Source organism: Monodon monoceros, unplaced genomic scaffold, assembly GCF_005190385.1.
Source record: "Monodon monoceros isolate NGI ecotype Baffin Bay Population unplaced genomic scaffold, NGI_Narwhal_1 Super_Scaffold_7, whole genome shotgun sequence".
Classification (NCBI taxonomy): Eukaryota; Metazoa; Chordata; class Mammalia; order Artiodactyla; family Monodontidae; genus Monodon; species Monodon monoceros.
The window spans coordinates 91,531,446-91,547,329 of NW_021703784.1; the positions used below are offsets into that span (position 1 = coordinate 91,531,446).

At 41.9% G+C, this 15,884-nt stretch overlaps 1 protein-coding gene across 3 annotated transcripts in view; it reads left to right on the forward strand.

Moving 5' to 3' along the window:
• ALKBH3 (alkB homolog 3, alpha-ketoglutaratedependent dioxygenase) overlaps positions 1 to 15,884 on the forward strand; it is a 147,167-nt gene that overhangs the window by 13,530 nt on the left and 117,753 nt on the right. For 2 of the 3 annotated variants that reach the window (XM_029207891.1, XM_029207889.1), the window contains exon 8: positions 3,165 to 3,374. In XM_029207891.1, coding sequence (XP_029063724.1) covers positions 3,165 to 3,374 — 210 coding nt within the window. Of the gene's footprint in view, positions 1 to 3,164; positions 3,375 to 4,446; positions 7,111 to 15,884 lie in introns of those variants that run through there. The other variant, XM_029207892.1, reaches the window with a different exon arrangement.

The window sequence follows — 15,884 nt, forward strand, 5'->3', positions numbered from 1 at the left end:
TGCTTTACAATGGTGTGTTAGTTTCTGCTTTATAACAAAGTGAATCAGTTATACATATACCTATGTTCCCATATCTCTTCACTCTTGTGTCTCCCTCCCTCCCACCTGGAATGCCAGCTTTCACCATGATTTCCATGTGACAGGGAAGCTGAGTGATTTCCACATATGCTCCCTGGAAGTGTTACCTGACAATAGTCACGGGATATACCTTATAAGGACATTATGCTTTCCTTTGCTGAACATCCATTTCTTTGCTTTCAAACATAGAACGTGGACTTTGAAGGGGTTCCTTATTTTCATTTTTTTAATTTATTTTTAAAATTTATTTATTTATAGTTTTGGCTGCGTTGGGTCTTCGTTGCTGCGTGCAGGCTTTCTCTAGTTGCGGCGAGCACGGGCTGCTCTTCGTTGTGATGCGCGGGCTTCTCATTGTAGTGGCTTCTCTTGTTGCGGAGCATGGGCTCTAGGCATGCGGGCTTCAGTAGTTGCAGCACACGGGCTCTAGAGCGCAGGCTCAGTAGTTGTGGCTCACGGGCTCTAGAGCGCAGGCTCAGTAGTTGTGGCACACGGGCTGTAGAACGCAGGCTCAGTAGTTGTGGCACACGGGCTGTAGAACGCAGGCTCAGTAGTTGTGGCTCACGGGCTCTAGAGCACAGGCTCGGTAGTTGTGGCACACGGGCTTAGTTGCTCCACGGCATGTGGGATCCTCCCGGACCAAGGATCGAACCCATGTCCCCTGCATTGGCAGGCGGATTCTTAACCACTGTGCCACCAGGGGAGTCCTTGAAGGGCTTCTTTAAAGTGGTAGTTCTTAAAGTAGAGTCTGTAGATCCCTGGAGGAAGTCCACGAAATTCATTCTGGGAATCCACAAGGTCAAAGATATTTGTATGGTAATGCTAAGACTAGGTGACATTTTTCACTGTGTTGAATTTGCACTAGTGATACAAAAGTAATGGTGAATAAAATTGCCGGTGCCTTAGCATGAATCAAGACACTGCCACCGAACTGTACTAGTAATCATTGTTTTCTTTACTACCTGCACTTCCAGTAAAAACAAAAACAAGAAAAAATGCTGATTTCATTTAAGGATGTCCCTTGATGAAGCAGGAAGCACTATTAGTTTTATTAAGTCTTGATCTTTTTTAATTGTTTGATGAAATGGAAAGTATGCATAAGGCACTCCTGCTACAAACCAAGTATGATGGTTGTCAAGGAAAAACACTTGTGTGATTGTTTAAGCTGTAAGCTGAACGAGCTACTTTTGTCATGGACCATTTTACTTGGAAGAGCAGCTGGCACACAAACTAGTTATTCAGACTTGAGTGTTCAGCAGACATTTTCTCAAAAATGAATGAAGTGTCACTTCCAGGAAAATAATGGACAAGATTTGTCACTAATGATAAAACTTGAAGTTTCAAGGAAATATTAGGAATTCTGGAAAAACTCATATCCACCACCTTGAACCTGACCTCTTCCCTTTACTTAGCTTTTTCATAAGAGATCAGTGGTTTTTTGATTTTTTGATATTGGAGATGATTTTTTGATATTGTATAACGAAATATGTCAGTATTAAAAGGATCTGCATAACTCAGTGAGCCAATATTTTCCAAATGACCAGTGCTTGATGTTACAGAATCATGCAAGGTTAAAACATCCATTCAAAGTGCACTCTAGACCAGTGGATTTAGATGTAACAATATGAAAAGTTTGTTGATATAGTTTCAGATTCCCCATTGCATCTAACCTTTAAGAAATCAGTTCAGTTGAGTTTTGGTGTAATGTCAAAGAATATTTACAATTATTTGAAAAGGCTATAAAAGATTCTTCCTTGTTCTGACTGCATACCTGTGTGAAGGCAGTTTTCTTCGTAGGCTTCAGCAGAAACTATATATTGTGACAGATTAAATGCAGAAGCAGATATTAGAATCAGCTCTTCTATTAAGTCAGACATTAAAGAGATTTGCAAAACAGTGCCACTCTTCTCACCAATTTTTTGTATTGGAAAATAGTTATTTTCATAAAATAATACGTTAACATGTAATGAGGTTGTTATTTTTAAATGAATTAACCAAAAATTAAAAATTTTTTTAGTCTTAGTTTTTAATATGGTAACTATTGTAGCTATAACCCATACATACAGAAGTTCTTTGGGGCCCTCCGTAATTTTTTTTTTTTTTGGCCGTGCCTCATGGCTTGCGGGATCTTAGTTTCCCGGCCAGGGATCGAACCTGGGCCCTCAGCAGTGAAAGCACGGAGTCCTAACCACTGGACCTCCAGGGAATTCCCACCTCAATAATCTTTGCCAGTGGTGTGAGAACTCCTGTTCTCCAGAAAGCTCTGTAAAGCGCTTGAGGTTTCCTGGAGGCAGGACGTAGAGTTCTAACAAGAACCACAACCAGAGCTGTGCTGATTGTAGCCCCCAACTACAACCCAAGCTTAGGGTTCATAGCTTCCTGAAGTATGTGTGGCAAGATGCTGAGCTCCGCATATAAACAGGGGTGAACTCGGTGCTCAGCAGGCAGGGCTGTGGCCTCTGTTTAAATCTTCTGTAGTGCACAGCCATGTTACGATTCCATTCTGTAGAATGTTTTTCCCCTCTAGGTTCTGTTTTTAGGAAGTTTGCCACTCTGGAAATATTAAATGTCTTTTTTAAAGAGCAGTTCTGCCATTCCTGATAAAATAGGAATGGAACAGAGGGCCACCCAGCAGGAGAGTTGTTTCACTCCTCAGGCTTCAGTCTGCATCTGCTAACTCTTGGTGGCCCGTCAGCTGTGGTGACAAACCAGGCCTACTGCTCCACACGCTACCTCAGTGACTTACTGAGGTGACTGCCCTGAGTGTATTGACAGTTGCTTCTCTGCGAGCGTCATATATTTAACATGGAAAGGATGAGATGGGTGGATAGGCCTGGTCTTCATGACATTCTATACCAAATTTAGTACCTTAATAAAAGTGTAGAGGTCAGCTTGCTTCAAAATAGAAATAACAGGAGAGAATTAAACTACTCTTCTAGCCTTATGTTTATTACGTTTCCGGTGCTTTGCTTATTTCATGCCCCTGTTTATAACATGACTGATTTTGCCCTTCCTGTTTTTCCACGTGGCTGCCACCTTGTGTCTTACGTGAACTGTCTCTGCCCCTTTTCTTGGCCTGTTGATTGCAGTGGCATCCTGTGCTGCTCATGCTGAAGAAGCAAATTGAAGAGAACACCGGCCACACCTTCAACTCCTTGCTTTGCAATCTTTACCGAAATGAGAAGGACAGCGTGGACTGGCATAGTGATGACGAACCTTCGTTGGGGAGGTGCCCCATCATTGCTTCACTCAGTTTTGGTGCCACACGCATGTTTGAGATGAGGAAGAAGCCCCCACCAGTGAGTGGTCTATTTATTTTATGTTCCTCCTGCCGTCTAATATTCTGTGAAAAAAACTGAGCTCTAAAAGCCTCCTATTTTCGGATTTAGGGGATTGGAGTATGTGTTTTGTTGATGAAACATTTTCAACTGATTGCTTACCCCATGGTTAACTTTTGACTTCCAGAGAAGCCATTCGTTCATTTACTTATGCAACAGAAACTCCCTGCCGCGTGCCAGGTGCTAGAGGCTTATTTGCATTGGTGGAAAGGACAGACACGGTCCCTGTCCACATGGAAACGGGGTATACAGATACTACTAATTACTCAAGTAATTGGAATTACGATAAATGCTAGGAAGGAGGGCTTATAAATGCAAGGTTCAAGTTAGTGGGGGCAAGGAGGCAAAGGAAGGGAGTCTCAAGGAAGATACCCCTGAAATTTTAAGTAAGTGATCTTCATGGCAGTGTTGCCTCTCTTTTGTGAGAGAGCATCACAGGCATCCTCATTGCCTTCTTAGCCTGTTCCTGAAATCCAGGTGGCTCTGTGACTCTTTCAGAGAGGAAATTCAAGCCAGATCATCAGGCAAGCAGTGGCTAAACTGTAGAATAACTTTAGCTGTCCAGCCCAGCTCTTACCTATGTTACAAGACATTTGAGGGATACGAGGGCTGTTAGTGTTTTTAAATCAAAAAGTATAGAACTTTAGGACTAAGGTAGATAGAAGGATAGTAGAAACTCTAAGAAAAGAGCAAATCTCTACCAAATTATCTTATTTCCAGGATTTGTGGTTTTTTTCTAACCAAGGTTCCCAGTCATTTTGTTTATAACATTAAACCAGACCCAGTCAGTGTGGAAGGCCTACAAGGCTGTGTTTTGAGTATGACCTAATCCAGACCACATAATTATCAGGCAGTCAGTGCTTGTGTCTGTTCTGCATCAGATATACTTCTTCGGGCTGTTTTTCTGACACGTATTTGGGTTTCCAAGCATGGAATTTTGAAGCATATTGTGTTGTTTTGCATTTATGCCATTAAGCACCTTTCATTGGTATATTTTCTGTTGACTGGGTTTTCTTTGCTTTTGTTTGCGCAGAAACTTTAAGTCTGTGTTAGTGAGGGATTGTCAGTTGCCAGTGACTTACTGAGTGAACTTGCTCCCTGAGCACTTTGAATAGCCTTCACGGTTTCACTGGCAGTCAGCCTTCTCATGTACCAGGGAGTACCACCTGAGAAGCAAGGTATGGTTATGCTTTCATATGTAGGCTTCCACTCAGTTAAATCCCAAGTTCACACATGTGAAGAATTCATCCCGCCCTTAATAAGTCTCCTGTTGTATGAATAGTGGAGGAACACCACGTGTCTCATTTTAAAGTTCAGACCCTCTTCTCAAGCCAGGCATATAGAACGCAAACTTTTTGCCAGGCATGGTCCTGGGAGCTGGGCTATAGCAATGGATAAGTAAGGTGAAGTCATCTTTCCCCTCCTGGAGCTCCTGATCTGGCCCGTGCTAGTGCTCTGCCCCCCTCCCAGAGTTATCCGTCCAGCTTTCTGATTGGAAAACAAGCTGTAGTGTGTCCAGTATAATCTTCGGTGTAATCCGAGTCTCCGAGTCTTTGCTGTTATTTTCTTTGTTGCCAAGTATTTAAGTATTCAGTTACTGCTTCTCTGTACACGTACATTCACCACCACCACCATCGTCCCTTTTTAAAAACGTTTTTGACCTGTTTATAGATTTTAAGCTTAAAAATTCCCAAAGCATGCTTTCTGGATAATAAATTTTGCTGTACCAGCAGTTTCCAACTATTAAGCGTTAACAGTGTTCCGGTGCCCAGAATACCACTATTCCTTTTCCCCTCTAGGCAGCTGAAGGTCTTCATTTTCTCATATAAAAACGTATTCATGGTGATCAAGAGCTATTTCTTGGTAATATAATTCAGTTACGTTTTAGGTTCATGTGTGGATGGAAAATGTAACCACCACTTAGCATTGTTTCTGAGGGCAACCATTTGGAACAAAATCTCTGTGACCATACTTACTGAAACATTGTCTTCTCAAGGCTTCTTAGAGTCTATTTTGGTGAACATGAGTGAAAGCACAGGCCATGAAACACTGAAAATGTGGTTAAGTCCCTTTAATTGTCCACTAGTAGCAGGGGAGTCTGCACTATAACTATGGTAGCTGATTTGATGAAAATACACATCTGATAAGTAAGAAAATTTGTCTGAAACAAAGTTGACTGAGGAAACAGATTTGGGAAGAAATATAAATGTGTCAGTATGTCAGCTTACTGACTCTAATAAGTTTTGGCTTCCAGCATAGTCTTAACTATGATTGAATTTGATGCAGTTGTGTATTCCTTCAAATCTGGCTTTGTTTAAGATGGGGACATTATAATCATGCATTAATGAATACAGTTTAAAAATTACTTTTTTCCTCCAGAACGCATAAAGTCCATTCTTGGATAATCAAAACCCAGGTTTAAACTTTTGGAAGGATTTCTTCAAGTTTCTTTAACAGATTTTAAAAATCATGGGCTCCACAAATCTAGCTAAACTTAAAGTGCAGAAGCCTTTCTTTGAGTTGACATCCTTGGAAATGTATCTTAGAGTACATCATCCTTATCACAGGATAATGACCCCTTTTCTGAAGGATTGAAAGGAAAAGTTTATTGCAAATCAGTCTACTTTTCTTTCTCAACTGTGGTGATAGCTTTGAGAACATGGCTCATGATTCATATTGTACAACTCAAAGTAAAAGCATAAAATAGAAAGTATAAATTAGTCTTCTGTGTGGAATTTGTAGGAGTCTTGACTTTCTGTAGCTCCTAGGAAGCTGTCTCGCTATGCCACTATAGATTGTAATTTTCATGTCTGTCATCAAGACATTTGGAGTGTGCTAGAGGTTGTGGGAGGGCCTCTCTTTCAAAATCCAGTTCGTTTTAAACTATCAGAGGAGAAGAAGGTAATACCTGCTTGACTTGAGTCAAAGTTTCTCACCTAAAGCTGACATAGAGGAATCGTGAGATTGCCTGTACCTCATTCAAGTATGCAGTTTTGAGACAGAAAAGCATCTGTTTGGGGCCACTTTCAAAGAGAATTAGCCTTTTTTTTTTTTTTAACATTCAAACTCCTCCACCCCTGCAGCAGCTGTTTGTTTTGCAGTCTGGCACCTTAAGTAGTAGTTCTCTATAGCTGCTGATCTTCTGAAAGCTGCCCCAGTTCCACACACTGCATTCCTAACAATTTCTCGCTGTGCTGAGATGGTAAGGAGATCTTTGTTTCCTAAGCATCACTGCCCCTCTGGTTCATGCAGATGGCTCAGGCAGCTTCATGCATGCATCACCCCTAGGATTAAACATTCACTCCAAGATGCTGGTCCTCGTTTCACTGTCCTCTGGTCCAAGTTTGTCAACTCCTGCTCATTCATTTTGATTTTAGAGCCGATTACCACTTCCTTTAATGATAATAAGGTACTTGGGGGCATAGTAGACTTGCTCTTCCATTCACCCCATCCCTTCTTTTGTTAATTCAGTTCAACCTGAATGAATAGCATCATATCCATCTTCAGGCCAATGTCAGGATACACTGTCTTAAGACAAAAGTAAAGCTTTCCAAATATACCTCAGTAGACATTTTTTAGAAACTAAGAACCTTTTTTTTTTTTGTAAATTTATTTATTTTTGGGCTGCATTGGGTCTTTGTTGCTGCGCAGAGGCTTCCTCTAGTTGCAGCGAGCGGGGGCTACTCTTCGTTGTGGTGCGCGGGCTTCTCACTGTGGTGGCTTCTCTTGTTGCGGAGCACAGGCTGTAGGCGTGCGGGCCTCAGTAGTTGTGGCTCACGGGCTCTAGAGCGCAGGCTCAGTAGTTGTGGCGTACGGGCTTAGTTGCTCCGTGGCATGTGGGTTCTTCCTGGACCAGGGCTCGAACCCATGTCCCCTGCATTGGCAGGTGAGTTCTTAACCACTGTGCCACCAGGGAAGCCCCAAGAACTTTTTTTTATTCTCCCAAGCTGGGCTCGTTAAAGCTTTTCTACGCTCGTGTCCCAAACCCAGTTGTACTTTTCAAACTGCATCGTGTCCCTGTTGTAAAGATTAGTCTGGTCCTTTTCCCAGTATAGTTTTAATTCTATACTGAAAAACAAGCTGGAAAAGGAACTACAAAAGCCATTTGGCAGGCTGCTATTTCTCTGTCGGTTACCATAGAAACAGTGATGGCTGAGTTGGGGGGTGTGGGTATTAGATAATAGGAAGTTTGTGATGCACTGAAGGTTTGGATGCCAAAAGCCTTGTTTTCTAGAAAATTACCCGTGCGTAAGCTCTGTCCTTCAGCTGAATCCTGAAAACGTGAGGGGCTTCTATCCATCTCGAGGTGATTGAGTTGAGGCCAGTTGGACGTTTCTCTAACCATTCCTCTCTCTAGCACCTTCTGAAGGATGTGAACTCTGTTCATAATCACCAAAAGAGATGGTTGTAAAACTACTTGTAATGGTAGGGGTTCTGAGAGTTCCCAGTGCGTTTGGGTTCCTAGTACCTCCCTTGCCAATTGGTTTTTTACACACTACTGGGAAGTGTGGAGTATGAAAAGGTCGGTTTGATCATAAATACCAATATTTTTCCAGGACTGTGGAAGAAGTGAGGCTATTGGAATCCAAAATAATATAAACTGACTAGCTTACCTTTGAAAACTGGATGAACTGGACTGTGTAGTATTTCATGGAGTGGTGACTGGACTGCTGCCTCAGCCAGAACCCCCGCGGCGGCTCTTCCGGGCATCCGCACTTCTCATTAGCCCATCTTCTGATTACAGCATCTGTTCGGAGAGATTACAAGACCTACTTGAAAGAAATTGTTGATAACCGTCATCTTTTTAATACATTCCTTAACGAAATTTAGAAAATCAGGTTTTGTTTCCTATTTACTGACGTTTGTAAAAAGCACTTATCCGCCTCGTTTATACTTAGTCCTTTTTTGTAAATGGGGATGATAATTGGTAGCTACTTTATGGGAGTAACAGAGAAGTTTTCCCGTGAAAGGCACTATGAAAGTTGGTGCAGTAATCAGTGAATTTTTAAGCTGTTATGAATGGTGGATGCTACGGTGACTTTTCATATGTGGAAATCGAAAAAGAAAACAGCCAACCTCCAAGTTTGCCTTGGACTGTGAATGGCATTCACTGAGGGAGTACAAGGGAGACTCTGAGAGGGTAAAGTGGCCTGTGGGTCAGGAATGGTGGCTGAGTTTTTGAGCTCCTATCTGTAGGGTCATGCAGTGGTTTGGAGAGCATAAGTGAGTGAGTGGGAAATTAATTTGTGCATGTTTAAGCAGATAAAGATAAATAGTCCTGGTAGGACCTGAATTCTCTACCGACACAAGACCTTTCGGGAGTTGGAATCATGATTTGCTTCCTTGGGGCCTCGTCTCAGGCTAGAATCCATGTCCTGACTGCCACTGGCAATAATTAATTTTTGCAGAGAGCCTCCCAGTTTCGTATTGCCACTGATAGTACTTTTCGTCTTGGGAGAACAACCTTTTCCAAAGGGATTCGTCAGGTTTCTGTGTGCCCCAATTAGGTATGGGATCTGCTTGCAAACTTTTTTTTAAACGTTGTCTCAATGGTAGAGTTTTTTCCCCTCCACTTTGCCATACTCTAAAAAACTGTTCCTAAGCCTTCTGGTAATTTTTCCATCTTTCATAAGCCACATTTTCATGGTGGATGACTGCTTAGCTGAGGTAGAAAAGAGCTTAGTGAGTTTGAGGAAGGAGGAGAAGGCCCCACAGTGGAGCAGAGTGAGCAAGCGAGCAGAGTAGCGAGTGATGAGATGGGAGGAGTGGGGCAGGGCCAGATCACGCAGAGACTCTTGAGCCTCAGGAAGGAGCGGATTTTATTTTAAGTACATCAAGAAGCCATTGAAATGTGTTAAGCAGAAGAGTGACATGTTCCGATTGAAATTTTACAAGGTCAGTTGCTACTGCGTGGAGCTCGGGCTAGATAGGAGCAAGCGTGGAAGCCAGGAGACCAATTAGGAGGTTGTTATACTTCCTGGGACCAAGGCAGAGAAGAAGGGAGGTGGACAGCTTTAACGACAGGAGCTCAGAGGAGCAGGTATTTTTAAGAGAGGCATGGGAATAATGGTCTGAAAGTGTTAATAAGGAGTATCCCCTGGCTCTGTAGATATGAGAGACGTGATCAGCTTCCAGAGGAGAGAGAGTTTCAGGGAATTTGGAATCTTCTGCAGAGACCTAGTTCTTGATTAGGACAAGGAAGTAGAGGGATCCTTCAGAGCACATGAGGTTGAGGATCTAGGGGGGTGTTTGCTCATCACTGAATGAGAATTCCAGCGGACACAGTGGAAGGGCGCAGGGGTGGGTGTGGGAGATTATGTCTGATCAGGTTATGTCCCGGAATGGTTTGGGAATGAATGTTCTGTTTTGATGGATGACTGGAGAACCCTGCACTTTTGCTGGTGGCTGGGGTTAGCTGGATGTCAGGCTTCGTGGAATTTGTTCTGTACGCTCTTTGAGGAAAGAGAGTGTTTATTTCTGGTGCTACAGTGTTGAGTGGAAGCTCTTTCAAAATAGCAGTTCCTTTAAGTTTCATTGCTTGGAAACATTATATCACCAAGAATGGCATCTTCATTACATTAAGGCACATTCAGTGTGGCTAGAATGACCGTAACAGTCAGTGTAAAGCCAAGCTTGTTTTTGCTTAAATTCAGTAACTTCTGACCCACACCCCACCACCGATACTATATCAACAACAAATCTGAACAGCGAACACTGTCGGCAGGTGTTTCACTGTAAACTGCATTTGCCTTTTACAATCACTGGGTTCGCCCGGTAGAGGATGATTGATTGCACGTGCCAGTCCCTCGTACTTAGTATTCTCACTCACCTGGCTAGAACCTTCCATGCCAAATCCATGTCAAAAGTCAGGAAAAGAGTTTGATAAAAACCCAAAGATTTGTGTGTGGCAAGCGAGCTCAAAGCTGTTTTGAACAGATAACCTCGGTCATTTCAAATCTGTGCTTTTCCAGTTAGCCTCTTCCTTTAGCAGATCTTATTTCAGAAACAGCTGCTTCTTTGTCTAAAGTAATGTTTTCCAGATTGATATCGAGGATGCCATCTTTGCAAGCGTGGTTTGAGTCAGTAGACTAACTGCAGAGATGACTTTGTGAGGTCCTAGCTTTATTCTGTCTCCATAATTTCCGTAACTAATATGTTTTGTTTATGTCAGATTTAAAAGATACATTACCACTATGAACAAAAAGTCCAGCTGTGTTCTTACATCAGTGCTGTAGGAACAACTTTTCTGTCCAAATATAGCTGCAAGCTTTGATGATCGATGAAGCTGTCTAGAAGCCAGCCAGGTTCTCAAGGGCAAAGCGACACCACAATTTGATTAGGAAAACAAGCTGGAAAGAAATGATTAAAAAAGAGGAGAGGGGAACATTTTGGCATGGCCATAAGTTGGGAGGTAGGGTAAGTAAAGGGACACTTGGCTCCAGCAGGCTAAGTAGCTGTAGCACATGCTGGCATTTAGTTTTCAAATATCATTTCAGTCTGCAAAAATGCCTTGACCATACTTGTCAAGCAGCTCTACCATGTATCTGATCCTTGGGCTGGAGAGCTAGGGAAATTCCTATTCTATCTGTTACCATCTTGAGAAAACCCTTTGCGTGATTCTGCAGGCAGTCTAACATCTTGGTTTTTTCTTGATTTTGAAGCATGGATTCTGGGATAAGTTGTCTCTATCTGCAGTTTCCCTTTCCTACAACTTAACTTACTTTTGGAACACCTGCTCTGTAGCTCCATCCCACCACACTGCTAATATACTATACCACTGTCCTAAAGAGCGAATACTCTGGCCTTTTCTCAATCATCATTCTCCTCTTCTTTGTAACGTTGGTCACCAGTGTCCAGCACCTCTCTGCCTGAAACTTAGCCATCTGTTAGCTGCCTTTTCTTTCTCTTATTGGCTTCTGAAATATTGTATTATCTTAGCTATTCTTACACTTTTCTCATTGCTACTTCTCTGCCTCCTTTGAGGTTTTTTTCCCTTTACACCCCTTAAATATGGATATTCAAGGTTGTCTTCGATTCTGTTATCTTTGTCTACATTACTTTTTAGGAAATTATGAGCTAGCAGTAGATTGTAAATGCTGTATAGGCAAGGTCGACTTCTGTCTTGTTTATCATTACGTCCCAGCCTTTAGCAGTGTGTGTGTGTGTGTGTGTGTGTGTATTTTATTTAAAAATAAAATAAAAAGGTTGTTTCCATATTTTTATTTTGTTTTTTTGTGTTTTTGTGGTACGCGGGCCTCTCACTGCTGCGGCCCCTCCCGCCGTGGAGCACAGACCCCGGACGCACAGGCCCAGTGGCCATGGCTCACGGGCCCAGCCGCTCCGCGGCATGCAGGATCCTCCCCGACCGGGGTGCGAACCCGCGTCCCCCGCATCGGCAGGCAGACCCTCAACCACTGCGCCACCAGGGAAGCCCCGTTTCCGTATTTTTAGTGGGAGACTGCTGATTTGGACTCAGATGGTGGCAGTGGGGAAGAACAAAGTGAATGAATTTGAGGTATGTTTTGGAGGGTGAACCAGGTTTCTGGCTTGAGCAGTTGGTGGATGGAGGTGCTGTTTACTCAGAGGGAGAAGGAGCAGGGGGTTTTGCTTTTTATTTTGCTCTTATTTAGGGAGGGTCTGTAGAGGGAATCAAGAGTTCCCTCTGCTACATGGTATGTTCGAGATACTTGAGACTTCCAAATGTAAAGTAGGACATTGTCTATGAAGTCTGGGCTTCACATGACAGGTCTGTGCTAGAGGTATCATTTGGGAATTGTCAGGATAACAACAGCAATAACAACAGTAAAGGGATGGTGATCAATAACAAGTGTATAGTACTGACTCTGTGCCTGGCTTTGTTCTAAGTGCTTTACATGCAGCCTCCAGTAATCTTGTCAAGTTGATAGTGCTGTTATCCCCATGGTACAGGTGAGGTGGCTGAGGCACCGTGTTCTATCGCTTGCTCCACATTACACAGACAATTATTTGTTGAACTGAATTGAAACTAATAATCTAGATAATATGTAAAGCTATGGAATTGCACCATTATCAATTCAGGGCAGAAGAAGAGAGAAAGAGGCACAGAGAGCCAGGATTGAGCTCACTGCTTTCATCACTTTGTTTTCCAACTCAAAAGTCTTTATTTGCTCCTACTGGAACAAATCGTAAATGTAAACTCCTCAGCCAGACTGTCAAATCTTTACATAATCTATGCCCCACCGACTTTGGTGTCTCACTGTTCCCTGTGCGATTGCACTATTCCGCTGAACTATCTCTTTGCTCCTTTGGCATGCTCTCCACCTTCTCATTAACTTAAGTCTTCTCCAGGCTTCAAGGGCCCACTGTAGCCTCGAAGCCTTTCCTGATGCCTCCAATGAAGAAACTAATAATAGTTAGTGTATGTCGGGTGCTTCCTGTGAGTTTGGGAAATGAGAAACAGGTAGAGGGCTTCTACTTTGTTTTGTTTGACCTTTCTGCTCGTGTTTTGTTTTTATAAGCATCTTCTTAGTAAGAAGATGGAAAAATTTCTAGTAAGTAGCTCACCTAGGAGATCAGAGATGACTTGGAAAACCAAATGTCTCGCTGTTGACTAAGATCATTAATTTGGAAGCATATTTTGCGTCCATGGCCTTTTCTGATTGTGTTGGGATCACTGAGATTAAGAATATGATACCTGAAGCAGCATATCTGTCCTGAGCTTTGTTTCAGGCACTACCATGTGGAATGTCAAAGGGGCATCAAAGAAGCCTGGCAGATAACATGTGGCCTTGCTTGGGAGCTTACATACGATGACAAGACATGGGCATAAAAGAAGGAGTCATGTGAGGGGTCCACCAGCGGCTCAGTTGGGTAGCTCTTAAGCGGAAACTGGTCCTCAGACTTGTTTTGTTTATATACTTCCCAGGGTTTTTAAAGAAACTGAGTTAGTTGCCAAAATTTATAACTCAGGAGATTTCATATAAAAATCCCGTTATCAGTTTCCCTGGAAAACCCTAGAAGGTCGGGCAACTCCAGGGGAACGGTGAGGGAGCTGCAGAGCGGCTCCCACCTGTGTGCAGGCCCTGTGCTCTCCACTTCTCCATGGTCCCCACTCCCCACTGTGTTGTACCTGGCCCACGCCCCTTGTTCATGCTGCTTGCTGATGTTTGTGACCCTTACAGTGTAGTCAGGGTGCCATATAATTCAGATAGGAAATAGTTACAGGATTTCAGAAGAAAGAGAGAGAACTTTGGAGAGCACAGCACGGTGGAGAAAATACAGGCTTTAGAGCCAGGCAGATCTAAGTTCAAATACTTGCCTACATGCCTCTAGCCAGCCTTTTGCCTTAGAAACGTACTTTCCCTCCAGCTTCCTTTGCTTATAATACAAAGGAGAGTATCATGTCCCTTACAGGGTTGTGGTGAGGATTAGCAATACTGGGTGCAAATGGTCCCTAATATGCCTGGTACTTTAGCAGTGTACACCATGGTTGATCATGTCCAGAAAGCCTAGCAGGGTGCCTTGGTTTAAGTACCTGGAAATTGTTATGAAAAGAAACTTGGGGCAAGGAAGTGGGGAGCCAACTCTCGGTGGATTAAAGAGTTAAATCTAAAAAATATACTTTTTTTTTAACTGAAAGGAATTGCAGTTGTATATTTAAGTTTCCTGAAGACGGGAAAAAACCATGAAGGAGAGCCAAAGAAAGATCAGTAGAGTTGACTGTAAAAATTTTTGAGCTATTCTGTGTTAAATATCATAAATGCAGTTAAAACGCAAATAGCAAATGAGAAAAATATTTATAGAAAGTATAACAAAGGGAAGATATCTTACTGTACATGGTTACAGATCAATAAGAAAAACATTAACACCCCATAGAACGACGGACAAAAGACACGAACAGAGTTTACAGTAGAAGAAATGCAAACAGCAAATAGCCATGTGAAAAAACGGTGGACTTGGTTAGTAATTAAAGAACTCTATGTTTGAAGAATGAATTGCCATTTTTCCCTAATTTTTTTTGCCAATTGATAACGTTCCATACCGGTGATGCGCTCAGAAGGCAGGTGCTGTCACATTTTCTTGCTGGAATTATAAATTGCCACAGCCTTCTTAAAGCAGTTTGATGTATAAGTCAAAGTGCCTTCAAGTTCATACCCTTAGATCCAGTTATTCCACTTTAAAGAATATATCCTGGAAATATACTCAGAGATGTTTAGTCCAAGATCTACTTGTAGTAGGTTTTTCTTTCCTTTCTTTTTTTTTTTTTTAAAGTGTTACTGGTATATTAAAATCTCTGTTTCCAACCATGTGTACCTAACTGCTATGTCCTTAGCACTAGCGTAGTGCCTAACATATGTAGGTGGTCAAAAAATAATTTGTGAGTTTAAAGGAGGAAGGATGTGTTCATACAGAGGAGTATTATACAGCCATATTTTTAAAATACAGTACATCTAAGATGTAGAAAATGCTCACAATACAATGTTAAAAATGAGTGCACGATTGTATGTGTAGAATATTCCCTGTGTATGTGTTGTATGAATTCTGGATGACGGGATTAAAGGTGATTTCTATATTTTCTTGGTGCTTTTCCTCAGTCATTCAGGACATATTTATTGATATGTGTGTTAGGCATTGAGTGTATTTCAAAAGGGAAAGACAGCATAGCCCTCACGGAGTTTATTATCAGAGATCAAGAAGGCAGACATTGAACAGGTAATTACAAGTGTGTCAGTTACTCTAGGGAACTTATGTTACTTTTATAGTAGGAAAAAAAACTATGCCAATGATGATTTTCAAGCACTGATGTTTGTATAGGCTTGGTCAAAAGGTTTGTTTGTTTTTCTTCATAAGATGGCTCTAGTAGCGCTTAGTTGTCTTTAACTTCATTTGAAACAATTTTGTTAGATTGTATTGTGACAGCTGTCATGTCAGTGTGCATTAAAAAAAAATCAAAATTGGTGAATTTTTGTGTAGCCATTTTAATATTAATGATGGGGGAAAGCAACATTTTCAGCATATTATGCTTTATTATTTTAAGAAAGATAAAAACACAACTGAAACACAAAAAAATATTCATGCAGTATATGGAGAAGGTGCTGTGACTGATCGAACGTGTCAAAAGTGGTTTTCGAAGTTTCATGCTGGAGATTTCTTGCTGGACGATGCTCCACAGCCGGGTAGACCAGTTGAAGTTAATAGCGATCAAATTGAGATGTTAATTGAGAACAATCAACATTATACCATGTGGGAGATAGCCGACATACTCAAAATATCCAAATCAAGCATTGAAAATCATTTGCACCAGCTTGGTTATGTTCATCGCTTTGATGTTTGGGTTCCACATAAGTTAAGCGAAAAAAACCTTGACCGTATTTCCGCGTGCAATTCTCTACTTAAACATATGGAAATGTTCCATTTTTAAAATAAATTGTGATGGGCAGTGAAAAGTGGATACTGTACAATAATGTGGAACAGAAGAGATCGTGGGGCGAG